We start from the raw sequence: 13,171 nt of genomic DNA on the forward strand, positions 1-13,171 counted from the left end.
TACACATTGTGGTTCATGCTTGCAAACTGACTGCAAATATCATGTCAAGGCCGCCATTATATAATATTATATAATAACTAACTGATGCAAGTTACATAATAGGCCGTTTTTTCCCCACAATTGCCCAAATCAACAGCACTCTATATATTGCTCTCTACACACATTGGGTGTGATTGCATTTTATTATACTGTTTACATTTTCATATTTTGTATTCATTATATTTTTTATTTGAGCTGTTCATATTTTTTTTCATATTTTGTATTGTGTGCTATGTGCCTGTGACTCTGCTTGACAGGAAATATTGTCGACTCAAGACAACGTCTCTTTCACTCATCTCGTTTTCCCTTTAGCGTCTCGTCTGAGCATCTTCTCTTTTTTCTGCCCGCTGACAGAGAAACGTGATCAAAGGATCAGGAGAGGAGATCACTGTGCGGACTCTAACGGGTCTGATGTTTCAAACGAATCCGTATCCTTGGTAACTGCATGGGCTTCATTTGTGAAGCCGAGTGCTGGATCGTATTCGGCTGAGAGAGCTCAGCGCGGCAGACTGCTGTGACTGCTCAGGAGGAGCACACGCACCCTGAGAGCGAGAGAGGCTGCGTAAATAACAAAGCAGAGAGACACAAGCGCCTCATTAAGACATTTAGGCTGCCGTCCTGTTTATTCTGTGTAAATATGTTATTAAAGTGAAACAGAACTCAAAGAGATGCTGTTCGAGGGAGCTGCGATGATGGACTGAATTACTAGTTAGCTCAAATCTCAAAGTTCAAAGAGGCACATTTTCTTTTCGCGGCCTAAAGCTTCAGCACCACTTATACTTATGTCCACACAAAATGTGGAGAGCAGTGCTACTCTTCACTAACCAATTATCAAGGAGACTTTCTGAACATTTCAGAGCATCGGTGAAAGGAAGCGGTGCGATATAAGACGTAGGAATGAGTGAGTGGAGGCTGATTTTGTGAGGATCCGTCAACAATCATGTGGAGCAAATCAGCGCCAACTGGAGACAAAGCAGCTTCAGGCTCCTCACGGTGCCGACGAGAAGGACACAGTTGTATGGAGACAGGTTTTGAGAATGTTGACCCTCGGAGCTACAAGTGTCCACCTACACAGCTCCAGCTCGAAGCTTCTCTCCATTCGTGGCAGCTTTGAAATGCAATTTCCGGAACATTTGTCTGCTCTCTCATCACATTGATTGGAACCAAATAGATAATTGTTTCAAAATTCCACTCTGGCGTCTTTTTCATTGGACAAGTACAGAGCCAAGGAACAACCAAAGGAAAACACAACAACCCTGAGAATGACAAGATGAAGAAGAGCATGACTTCAAATGGTGAAAATTCCATCCATTTATTATCTATAACCAATCCCAGCTGACATTGGGCAAGAGGCAGGGTTCACCCTGTAAACCTACCAACATCGTCCACAACTTTTCTGCCAGCCCCCTATGACAACGTCCTGAACATGTCAGAGTTGGTCCATGTGAGAACACAGGATGAAAATGTCTGCAAAATTCCCAGCATGTGAGTGGGCGTGTTGATAAAAAAAGAATAGAAATATCTCAGGATTAAAAGAAGGTGCCATACATGTACACGCCATAGAGGATATCAACTTGGAAAGACGACAAGATTCAAGAACCTTTGGTGACAAGGAACGTTTGTCAGTGGCGATGTGCTGTAAAATTCAATTTCCGGACGACCCTGGTCTGAACGTCGCAGACATTTTCCTGTTATCGTGAACGTTCTTCATTTGTTAAAGACAAAGACATTTGAGTTGATGTCTGACAATGTCTCTGCAGACTCAGACAACTACTCACATCCACGGTCAGTCTGCATGTCTTTGGACTGTGGGAGAAACTCAGGGAGACCATGCAAACTCCCAACAGAAAGGCCCCTGTGAGTGCTAACCACAGCATAGCAATGCTATTGCTAAAAATGATGAAAAACAGATCTAGTTCTATGGCTTGATACTTCTAAGGTCGAACTGATATCTAGTCACCAGTATAGTTTTGGTTCCAAGAAACAGTTTCGCAAATAATCTTGTTGATCTACTCTGGCTCATTGGACGAAAGCATCTGCCAAATGAATAAATCTAAATACCACGAACTCTGCAGTAGAGGTGCATACCAGCACCTATAAAGCTTTACCTTTAACATTTATATCTCATTTAATCCAGATAAAATACTGTGTTTAAGGACATCACATTGTGGCTTTAACAGGTTTTTACAGCATGCCAGACTTTTGTTGGCGGGGTGCAGTGATTTTCTTTCGATGATCATAGTTGGAAGTGAGTTTAAAGGAGCTGGTGGACAGAGGAAGGCTGCTGGCAGAAGTTTTATATTTACCCTCAACTCACAGTGTGAGTGTTCTGTGTCTACCTCAGAGAAAGGTTTACCAAATATGCCCCAAAAATATCCCTGATTGGAAACCACAATGGTTTTTACTAATTTCAACGTGTTTCAAAACAATCAGAGTTGTGATTACTTTGGAACAATCTGCTGATGTGATGGAGAATGACAGGAACGTTGGGGTAAAATGTTTCTCGAACACTTTCGGGGTGTGACCATCGACAGACTGTACCTTCCTTAATTAGCGAGAGAATAACGTTTCTGTGACAGATGCTCAGAGGAAGTGGTCATGTGAAGCCATGTTCGTGTTCAGGGAGAAACCAGGCAGAGGCAGACAGTATTCTCTCTGAGACTCAAGAGGGATGATGCACACCATCGAGTGTAAAATACACCAGGAAAAGAAGAAACAAGAGAAAGATGTCTGACGGATCTAGTGAGGACTGAGACGAAACTGACCCTGGACTGTGTCGCCTTCGTGTCAGAAGGTTTTTGTGGTTTCACACTGGTCATAGCTCCATCTATTCTACACCAATCATTTACTGCACTGCTACAGAGCGAGTGCTGAATATCGACAGCAACACTTTGATGTGAAACAATCGCGAGTCAATAACAGACCAGAGTGCTTGTGATCGAGAGTATGGATTTTACCGTTGCCTTATTTATATCTAATTTTAACCATGAAAGGAGAAAGTTCAAGATCATCACAGCCGCCACCTGTCAGCTTACAAGAAAGACGAAAAAAATGTCTTCCTGCAAAACTTCGTTCCTGTATTTACAGGCCTTTATTTGGAAAAAGCTTAATAGGTCTAGTGGTCATAAAAATCAATTTTTATGGAATCATTCAGTCGAACTGAAAACACTCCTAGTCGATAAAAGAGTGTTTTTATCCAGCAACATACAATTATGACACATTAGAGAATAGAGTCTTTGTAGAATGAACACAACTTGAGAAGACAACAATAAACAAATATAATACAAACAATATAAACTTGAATTGCGCTCAGAGATCCACACTAGATTCAAATGGCTTATTTCCACTGGCCTCTGTGTAATTTTGTTCACAATCAAACTGACAAATCCACAGGGGCGAAAACATAATCTCCTTGGTGGAGGTTTAAAAAGCGTAACAAAACAATCAAGCTACCATAAGACCTGAGTTAATCTAATACTGTGCATACTGTGCAAATGTTTGAAATCAATACAGCACAGCAGAAATCTATTACATGCATGCAAAGTATGACTAAGGTTGTGTTATTGAAAGACAATGGCAAAAGGAGTTATTGTTATCATGCAACATATGTCAATTGGTGCTGAGGTTAGTGCACTACACTATGTACACTGTATAAGCAGGGGCTGAGTTAAGTGACATAAAGCATGAGAGTTCACAGAGGCCTTGTGTAAACAGATCTTCTTAATAATGGATTGTGTGTGCGAGATGATGCGGAGCAGGAGCAAACAGATAAGAGCAGTGAGACACAGTGAGGGCAGACAGCGGCAGCAATCATATTGTCTGCACTGTATAATATCATGGGGCAGATACGGAGCGCTCCATTAACTCTAAATGAAAGACTGACTCACTGTTCCGGCACAGAGTTGAGGCTCCACGAGTAATGTGCAAACAGACGAGTCAACATGGAAATATGAAACGATGGTTGACCACACAAAACATGCTTCTCACAGAGAACCTGACGAGAAAAGTCAGTAAAATATATGTGAATAAAAACAGGCCAGTTGAGCCAAAGACTAACACTTGTGCTGAGTGTTAAATTAATGAAAAAATAAAGCGAAAAATTGGCTTATATCTAAACTTAAAAGCAGAGTCACAACCTTATTATTTCAATGGATAACCACCTACTGTGAGACGTTGTTTGAAATTCTAATCTATTGTTTGATTGAAGAATAACGGTGAGGTAAAAAATCTCCATAAACAACAGGTGGGGAATATATTCTGATGATTCATTATAAAAATAATAAATTTGATTTTATTGTTACGATGGTTAGCGCGTAAGCTCGCTGCGTGGGGTTTGCATGTTCTCCCAATGTCTGTTCAGGTTTACTCCGGATACTCCCCCCCCCCAAAACAGACCAGAGACCTGCAGGGTGGGCTTTAGTTAATTGGAGTTCTGAATGCGAGTATGAACGGTTGCTTGTCTCAGTATGTCAGCCCTGCCCTACACTTAAATTCTCTAAGCTGTGTGCACCTCTGATTCACGATGTAGATGAATTAACTTGGTGTCTCTGCTGCTTATTTTATGTGGAACAGGAGTTTCCAACTGCTTCAGCTGAGGAGTGTTCTCGAGGGTTGGGTTTACTTGCATCACTTGAGTAAACACAAGCTCTCGCAAGTAACACAACAGGATCAAATTGTCTTCATGCGTGAGTGAACACACAGAGACCACAGCTCCTCTCAGCCCTTGATTATTTTGATACTACATAGCAGCATTGTGACCTGTCCACCCAGACTATACCCTGCTCCCCTCTCCACGCCCAATGTCAGCTGGGATTGGCTCCAGCTCCATGCGATTCAAAGAACGAGTGTTATAAAAAAAAGGATGGATGGATAGACGAATTATAGTTTTGTAACAAAGTCAAAATAATGTTCTCTATCTAATTTTAGTGAGAAAACTAGGATGTATTAAACCGTCATTAACCTAAACGGATGTTCAGCATATGTGGCCTGTTTCAGGGAGCAAAGCAGGAATGGAAAACGACATTTAATAAAAGACAGCTATACCTGATGGCCTCTCATTCTCTGGAAGTGGCCGATGGTGTCGCTGATGGTATACACGCGCACGTGGCCCATGTGCAGTCGTCCCGATGGGTACGGGAACATGGAGAGGACGTAGAACTTCTTCTTGGTGGAAACCTGAGAACGACAGCAGACGTTCAAATCACAGTGCAGAGGTATGAGATGACCTCACCCAATGTGGGAAGAGATCATGAAACTTTAATGCGGACTGAGAGGCAGTGATAACAGAGAAGCAGCTCTTTTCTTTAATATCTTTTAGTCTCTTCTGAATGGGTCCTCTATTAAAGTGCATTAACCTGATGGCATCAGGAAAGAAATAATAACTCCTCACACACAGAGCCAGAGCCCTGACTGACTCCGGCTGTATTACCATTATGAGCCTCTAACAGAGTCTGATTACACTGTCAGAATGTGAACGGTGGCAGTGCGGACGATTATGGATGGTTTACAGTCGCACGCTGTTACCACGGCAGCCCAGTAAGTAGCGGTTACACCCAGCCATACGTGATTACAGGAAACCCGAGTCATGAATTTTTCAATAAATTAATTAGAAGCGGGGCTGTCATGAATTCACTTAATCACTGTCAGCCTCTCACAGACAGACCATTAGGATTTATAATGAGCCTGATCCGCAGGTCTGAGATCAGCCACGGAGCCCGGGGACGGTAATAGCTTGGATCATTTAGAGGGAGGCATATTAATCAATTAATCTGGAAAAGGGACTAAATGAGTTTTCAAATGTATAAATAATCAGATCTGTGCACATTGATAGATTTTGACTCACCAAAGTAAAACTACACTTAGCTTAGAATTGACCTGTGGAGCTTTGGATGGAGGTCGTCAGCTTTAAATTTTACTCATGCGACAGCTCTTTTACAACATGGCTGACGTTAGAGAGGATAGAACGTAGGGTGAACACTCCAGTCCAGTAGAATTCAGGTTTCTGAAAACCTGAAGGATGTTTGTATGCATAAGGGGAGAACCCATAAAGTACTAGTTCAGATTCAGATCAAAGGGTTTTCTTTCATTTATTCTTACATTGTGAAACGTTTTTCAGCATGTCCTTTGATTTCTCAGAGAATAATTCATGGGTCTTTATGAATTTTTTTTATAATTTGGTGCAGATCCAAATAAAAGTCCGGATTTAGTGGATTTAAACCTGGTAAGGGGGGCAGTTGAGAAACTGTAAAAAGAAATACCCAATTGCCCCTTGACATTTACATTCAACACAGTAAACCTGCTTGTTCACATTTTTGTCTACACAACTTGCAAGTGTTTGATGAAGGTCTGTCTTGAGTTCTCATCACATGATTCCACAATACAAAGCCATGTTTTATTCCCTGGTGGCAGAAATTTAGCTGTAAGCAGAACTGAAGTGATTTGTCAAATTCATTGATTCACACAAAATGAATTTACTAATCTTTATTTTGTTGTTAGAAAGAAAAGATTTGTTGGTTGGGCCTTTTTTTGCTTTTCTGCTCCAATAAAGTTAATATATTTAGATTTTTTTGACGACATCTGGAAACTAAAACTTTTTTTTTTACTTTTAAACGGACCATGGTGGCAGCTTATTTTTTGACAATACCATATACACGTTTCTAAAACAAGAATACTATGTTTACATGCATCTAACACTGAGCAGGGATTCTTCAAAATCCTGAGCATAACTGGAACTCTGCTGCATCTCTATTGCCCTGTTGTCAGTTAAGGACTTACTTACCTCCTCGAGTGAGTCCTTCTGCCACTGGGCCATAATACGTGGGTGCCACCATTCTTCCACCCTGCGCCGGGTCTCTGTCCGATAGTCCTTCTCCCACACTCCTGTCTCACTGAACAGAGTGCGGCTGCTGGGGGACGAGAGGTGGGGTGCTGGACTCAGGAGACGAGTCCTGATTCGGACACAGCGGGCTACAGCCAGTGGACACAGAGCCAGTCTTCTCACTGACACCTGCATGGTTCTGTCTCCTGAAACAAATCAGACGTTGTAATGAGGGCGGACAGAGGGATAGTGTGATAGTAAAAAAAAGTACCACTACACTGATTGTTGGAGAAAACAACTAATCTGAAAAGAATTGTTCAGTGCAAGAATTGTTCAGTGCAGCCAAACATTGATGAAGCGATGAAGGAAAAACATTCAAATATTAGAGAGATTATGTTAGATGTGATGTTTCTTGTCAAAAGATGCCTATATAAATATATATATATTCAAAATTTGAATGGTAGCATAACACAAATTAATCACTGAAGTCTTCTAAGAGAATAACGTGATCGTCCTGTCATACAACTGCACAGAAATACTGTAATATATGCGTTGCTTAAACAAGTCAAATTTATATGACTTAATGAAACACTGAGCTTGTTTAGCAGAACAATTAAAAACCCTCAAACTTCAGAGATACAGAAAACAACTCTGTAACATGAACTTCAGTCCAAGCTCCAAGTAGAAAACAATACTGCCGAGTACAAGGAAGATATGTTGGCAAGTTGGCATGAAAAAGTCCAAACATCTTATCCACAGAAAGGTGCGTCCATGAGATGATAACAGCGGATGACCTAGAGATATACATTTGGAACAAAGCCATTAAACAGGCAGCACCTCTGGTTCGAGATGATTTGAATCTGAGTCCTAATGTTTTTTTTCCCTCCCCCAGCTTCTGTTATTTCACACTCTGTGTTCCTTGCACCACGTCAGTCACACAGCAGCGTGAGCTTGTGAAATCAGATGTTTATATGCTGCCTCACAGCCTGTTCTCATGACACCACCCGCCTGCTCAGAGGGAGGATGATATTCATCAGCTGATTTTTCACACACTCAGACGAGAACTTTACAGCTGCTGAATTGAAGAAGTGATCATCTGCCTGGCCCGACACCGGAGTCTGGCATAAAGATGTAAATTAGGTAAACAAACATTATGATCCACGGAGAACTCGCTGAAGAGGTTGTTCTATTTTCTATCACGAAGAGAAGCAGCTCAACCAGAAAGTGCAGAGGTGGGGACATGTACTTCTTCAGGAGAGTGGATAAAAAACATAAATATTTTCATAAGCAGGTGAATACGTTAGGAAGATACGTTATGAAAGAGACTTTTAGCAAAAGTTTTCATTTAAATGTCTGAAGAGTGTAGGACCTCTACATCATTCACTAAGAGTCTGAGCAGCCTGGAGGATTCACTGACAACAGAGGAGAAATGTTTGTGGTAAAACTTTGCACTCTTTCAAGGAGGAGTGTAAAACCAGTGAAAGGTTGCCTCCTTTCTCTTCATCCTCCTCTCCTCTACTTCTCCTGTCCTCTTGTGTCATCTCCTCATCCCCCTCCTCTCCTCACCCCTCCTTTCCTTTTCTACCTCCCATCCTCTCCTCTCCTCTCATCTCTCCTAGTCTCATCTCCTCTCCCCACGTGCATTGTGGGAATGTTTTTTTGCTAAATTCTCTCTAGTATAACCCGAGCATCGCAGCAGCCACAACTCCCTCAGGCAGGCCGAGGCCCGGAGAGCCGAGCACTCAAGGGGGTGAGCATCTACGGCGGTGTGACTGAGTGAGTGGGCTGAGGCGAGAGACTGAGAAAATGTTTCTATGGTGACTGGGCTCATCTGCCTCTTAGAGAGCGACCGTAAATATCTGCAACAGCTCGCTGACAAGAGGGAAAAGATAGAGCTTCATCATGTGGAGAAAAAAATTGTCTTGGTTCAAGTGTTCTTACTCTACTTCCTACTCTTCTTATAATCCGATATTTATGAAAATATATTGAAAATTATTTTGTAATTAAGATTTAAAAAATTACTAAATATGTTTACGTTCCTCGGGCAAAGGTTTTGAAGTTTTATTATGTGAAATAAAAAAACAATTTTTATAAAGAAATTAACATATAAAAGTGTCTGAAAGAATAATACAATTAATTATTGAATTTATAATTTATTCAAAAAAATTGATTCATTTATTAATATTTTTGGAATGAGCAGAAATGTAGGCATAATATTGGAGCTGAAATAAAACAAAAAGTCCCACCAGAAAGTGAATTATGACCCCATCATATCATACATTGATGAAACTAAAAATGCGTCTGTCGCATGCAATTATATTATATTATTAGATTAGGGGTTTGTGTTGTTCTAATAATGTGACAGAGATTTATTGTTTGTCTCTTCCAGATCAAAATATCCACATGACAAATAATCCTGTACCCAATGTACACTGAATAAAAAACTGGAGATGCAATGATGTCGGTAATGTTTTTTTTAACATTTTACAACCAGCACTGAATCCATTAATGATCAAATCTATTGTCTGATCGGTCGATTAATCGTTGCAGCCTTAAAGCTCTCCTATATGTCTGTGTGAGAAGATGACAGGTCGTTGTCCAGCAGGACATCTTGTGTTGAGTCAAACACAATGGTGAACAAAGGTAAATGTAACGAGTTAAACTCTTGACTTAATGTAAAGGTTAATTAACGTGTCTTTAAAGTGAACCTGGTATTATCTAGCTGTCAGACGTAACCTCTGGTCTGTCCATACAGAAACAAACGCTCATCAGTTAGCGTCAGATAACAGCTTTTTTAAATCACCTTCTGTTTCACTTCCGGCTCCTGTGTTTCCGCGTTACCGTCCCAATCTCATAAAACCGATAATCCACAGTGAAACATTCATGTCCATCTTTTAAATGCGCTGGAAACGACCTGTTTCCTCTCATCACGACTGCACCACAGGCGCCGCCATCTTGCTTTCAATAAACTTTATTAACACGACGTTGGTCGACAACGACAAACCCACGTGGTTTAAACAGGCTGCCTTGATATTCCTTCGATATTAGACGTAATAATAAGATTCTAACGTTATTATTTTCATCAGTGTGTGTGTGCATGTGTGTGTGTGTGTGTGTAGCTTACATATACATACTTATGAGGACATTTCACAACCTGGCAACCCCATCAAGTTTTAGTAGATCACATACTAACATTTCATAATGCTGTTTCAGCATATAATGTATTTTTATAGATCACCTTTTCTCTTAGATAAGAGGAATTATATTTGATTGTATTTAAGTATATCTTTCTGGTTGAACCATTAGGGCTCCTTAGAAAAACTTCCTCTCAGCAACTTAAAGGCAAAAATACCCCCTTCCTGAAATTGCTATAAATCACTGTAGATATCAATATTACTTTTCACTGAACTTTCACCTTTTCAAATCACTTAATTTTTTATTCAACCGTTTCATCAAATCCAAACATTGATTATTTTCTATAAACTGAATGTAAATGACATTTATTTCGAATGGTTATCACAGGGATATTTCACTTATCTACAACAACCTTTACTTTTTTGCATTTATTTTATTAATGATTTTGTGCACTGTCTTTTTCCCTCCCAGCACCTTAAGGACAAACATGTCTCTTAAAAGTGTTGGTGTTTTTTGTTATTTTCCAGGGTCAAATGTCGGCAAGTTAAAGTGAATAAACTCAAATGTTAGTCCTTCAAAAGAGGAAGTACAAGAAACGAGACTGAAATAATGATGATACAAATTGACTGCAGCTCTACAAGTATCTCAGGAGAGTCTTTCATTCTACGTGATTTCCTACAGAAGCACTGAGTCTTTGATGCTACCTCTCAGTGTAAAGTGATAGGTGACTGACAGAGCACCTCCACTCACTGCGTCTTCATCGCAGAGACATTGAGGAGGATGATGGAGAGGGGGGGGGGGGGGGGGGCAGTGTCTCATCTTCAGTCATTGTCTTTCTTCGACCTCTCCCTGTGGCTCTCACGTTTGATCTGGCAGAAGAAGTGAGGGAAGACAAGAAGAAGGGGGGTGGGGTGTTATTAGCAGGAGATCGAGACAGTTTCTCAGCCTGACGTCACAGAGCTAAACTCTGCTCCGGCCTTCCGCCGTATATTAGAGCTAAATGGGCACCTCCGCCCAGGGCACCGCAGGATGTGGTGAGGAAGGAGGAATGGTTCAGGGAAATGGGTTTTTGACACAGTTGAGACTCTAACACTCCACACAAAGCCTGATGAATCAATGTGATTCTCATCTCCCTCTCAGGTCTGTATTTCATGGAGGACTGCAGGCGCTGGCGAACAATGATTTATCATTTGTTTGTAACTGAATCTGCAATTCAAGATATGAGAAGAAAGAAATTTGGACATTTTGCTCTTTCAATTTAATGTAATTATTTATGTTCCACTCTAAAATGTATTTATAAATACTCATACTAAAGCAATGCAAATGATAGATTGAAAAGTGGAGGGAGAATAAGGTGAGCTTAAGGCCACAACTGCTTTTATTAACTTTAGAAGTATTTGAAATCAACCAGATATAAAGCCATGAAGCAGTGTGACACATGTCAAATTTCGGATTTAAATTTTTTACATTTGAACTATATCATACTTTGAATCTATTGGAGTCAACTGATCTTCCCTCATCAACTCGATGAAAATATGCACATTTTCTTCAATTCAAATTTGGAATGTCTAGTTTTGATTTTCTAGACTTTAAAACTGTAAACAAAAGTTGTTGCAATTAATGTTCCTGTAACATTGTGGCACATAAGTGAGAGTCATAGGCATCATCATATAACAGGAGCAGATGGAGGCTCCATGTCCTCAGGGAGCGTCTGAGAGAACAAAGCCAGTTTATTGCTGGAAATGTGGAGAAACAAAAACACGAAAATAAAAGATGGAGCCAGTTCTGTGAACGTCTCACCGTCTTCCCAGGTTCCAGCTTTGTCTCAGTGCTCCTCTTCTTTGTGTTGGACTCTAATTAACAGTTTTAAAATATGGCTTGGCTTCATTTCTCGGTTTGATGGCAAATTCTTTCATGTTTTTTCAGTTTCATGAAAGTTGAGCGTTTTTGGACCGCCGCATTTCCTCAGAGTCCCAGTTGCAAGAGGCTTCTGTAGTTTTTCAAACAAATCACTTGTGAGAGCAACCAATCATCCTCATTTTCCACCCACATATGCCTCCCCAACCCCCCCATGACAAACAACCCATGGTAATCACCCCCTCTCTCCCTGTTTCGCAGGACGATTGAATTTCACCAGCAAAGGACCCGATGACAAACGACCACACAGAGCTTCCCGAGCAGCAATGCATAAGGTGGGAAGCAGATGAGGGGAGAGGAAGTGGGGGAGGGAGCAGGGCTGACTTGTCTTCACCTGTCCAAGGTGACCTTTCGGGATCGGGCGCGTGATTCACATCCGCCTCAATAAGCAGTGGGGCCGTGGTGCCTCGGCGAAGCAATCTCGCACCATCTCGGCTTCCTGAGAACGGGCTGATAGGTTCTTCGCAAGTCTCTGACCGAGCTTCAGAGAGCCTGATGGGTGTGATGTCATTTCCAGGGCCTATTTCACGTTGACAGGCCTGTGCGTACCCCACTTATCTGTGCTGGTGAAAGACAAAGGCCATGGAGGGAAACATGGTGGTACAGAGGAGATGAGGAGCTTTTTCGCTGGAGCAAGACTTTACAGAATCTGTCAGCAGCATCCCTCTATACGCTGATCTCTCCTGCTCTAATATCCCCACACTGCCTCACCACACTCTCTCATTTATGATTACAAAAATGAAGATTCTCCAACGCGCAGACTGTTCTACAAAACCACACATTTGTTATGTCTTCTCTCCCAGGATCCCGATGCAGCTTCTTCGCAATTACTGATGCTAATTAGTGCAAAACTCCTCTGTGCAGCACGTCTCCGAGATGCACCCAGTCCAGCTGTAAGCGTCGACCAGGCGGAAATCTGATTAAGATTCGAAGACAACGAGTTTTAAATTGCCATCTTATGTCCTCGAGTCAAATTTCATGTCTTCATGAGCATTTTAATTGCCCTCCGTTAAAGGTTAACAATGAGGAAGAGAGGCAATCTTCAAAGTGGAGGAGTGCTTGGGAGTTATTAAATCAAATGAAAACACAAGATTACTGTTTAAATAATAAGCAGCAGTTGAAAGTAACAACAAAGTACATTTTTACTCAAATATTTTACCACGGATGTGAATGTACCTGCACTCAACCTGAGGTTTTCCATTTTGTGTTATATTTTACATTTTTACTCCACTACATTTCAAGGAATGGGCACTGCATTTTAAT

The 13,171-nt window shown here is 41.1% G+C and overlaps 1 protein-coding gene across 1 annotated transcript in view; it reads right to left on the minus strand.

The window, feature by feature from the left end:
* lars2 (leucyl-tRNA synthetase 2, mitochondrial) overlaps positions 1 to 9,805 on the minus strand; it is a 32,535-nt gene extending 22,730 nt beyond the window's left edge. The window contains exons 1-3 of the mRNA XM_062399507.1: positions 9,660 to 9,805; positions 6,818 to 7,062; positions 5,083 to 5,214 (exon numbers count right to left, since the gene is read on the minus strand). Coding sequence (XP_062255491.1) covers positions 5,083 to 5,214; positions 6,818 to 7,051 — 366 coding nt within the window. The 5' untranslated portion in view covers positions 7,052 to 7,062; positions 9,660 to 9,805. The remainder of the gene's footprint in view (positions 1 to 5,082; positions 5,215 to 6,817; positions 7,063 to 9,659) is intronic.
* Between the last annotated feature and the right edge of the window lie 3,366 nt (positions 9,806 to 13,171).

This window comes from Platichthys flesus, chromosome 11, assembly GCF_949316205.1.
Source record: "Platichthys flesus chromosome 11, fPlaFle2.1, whole genome shotgun sequence".
Taxonomy (NCBI): Eukaryota; Metazoa; Chordata; class Actinopteri; order Pleuronectiformes; family Pleuronectidae; genus Platichthys; species Platichthys flesus.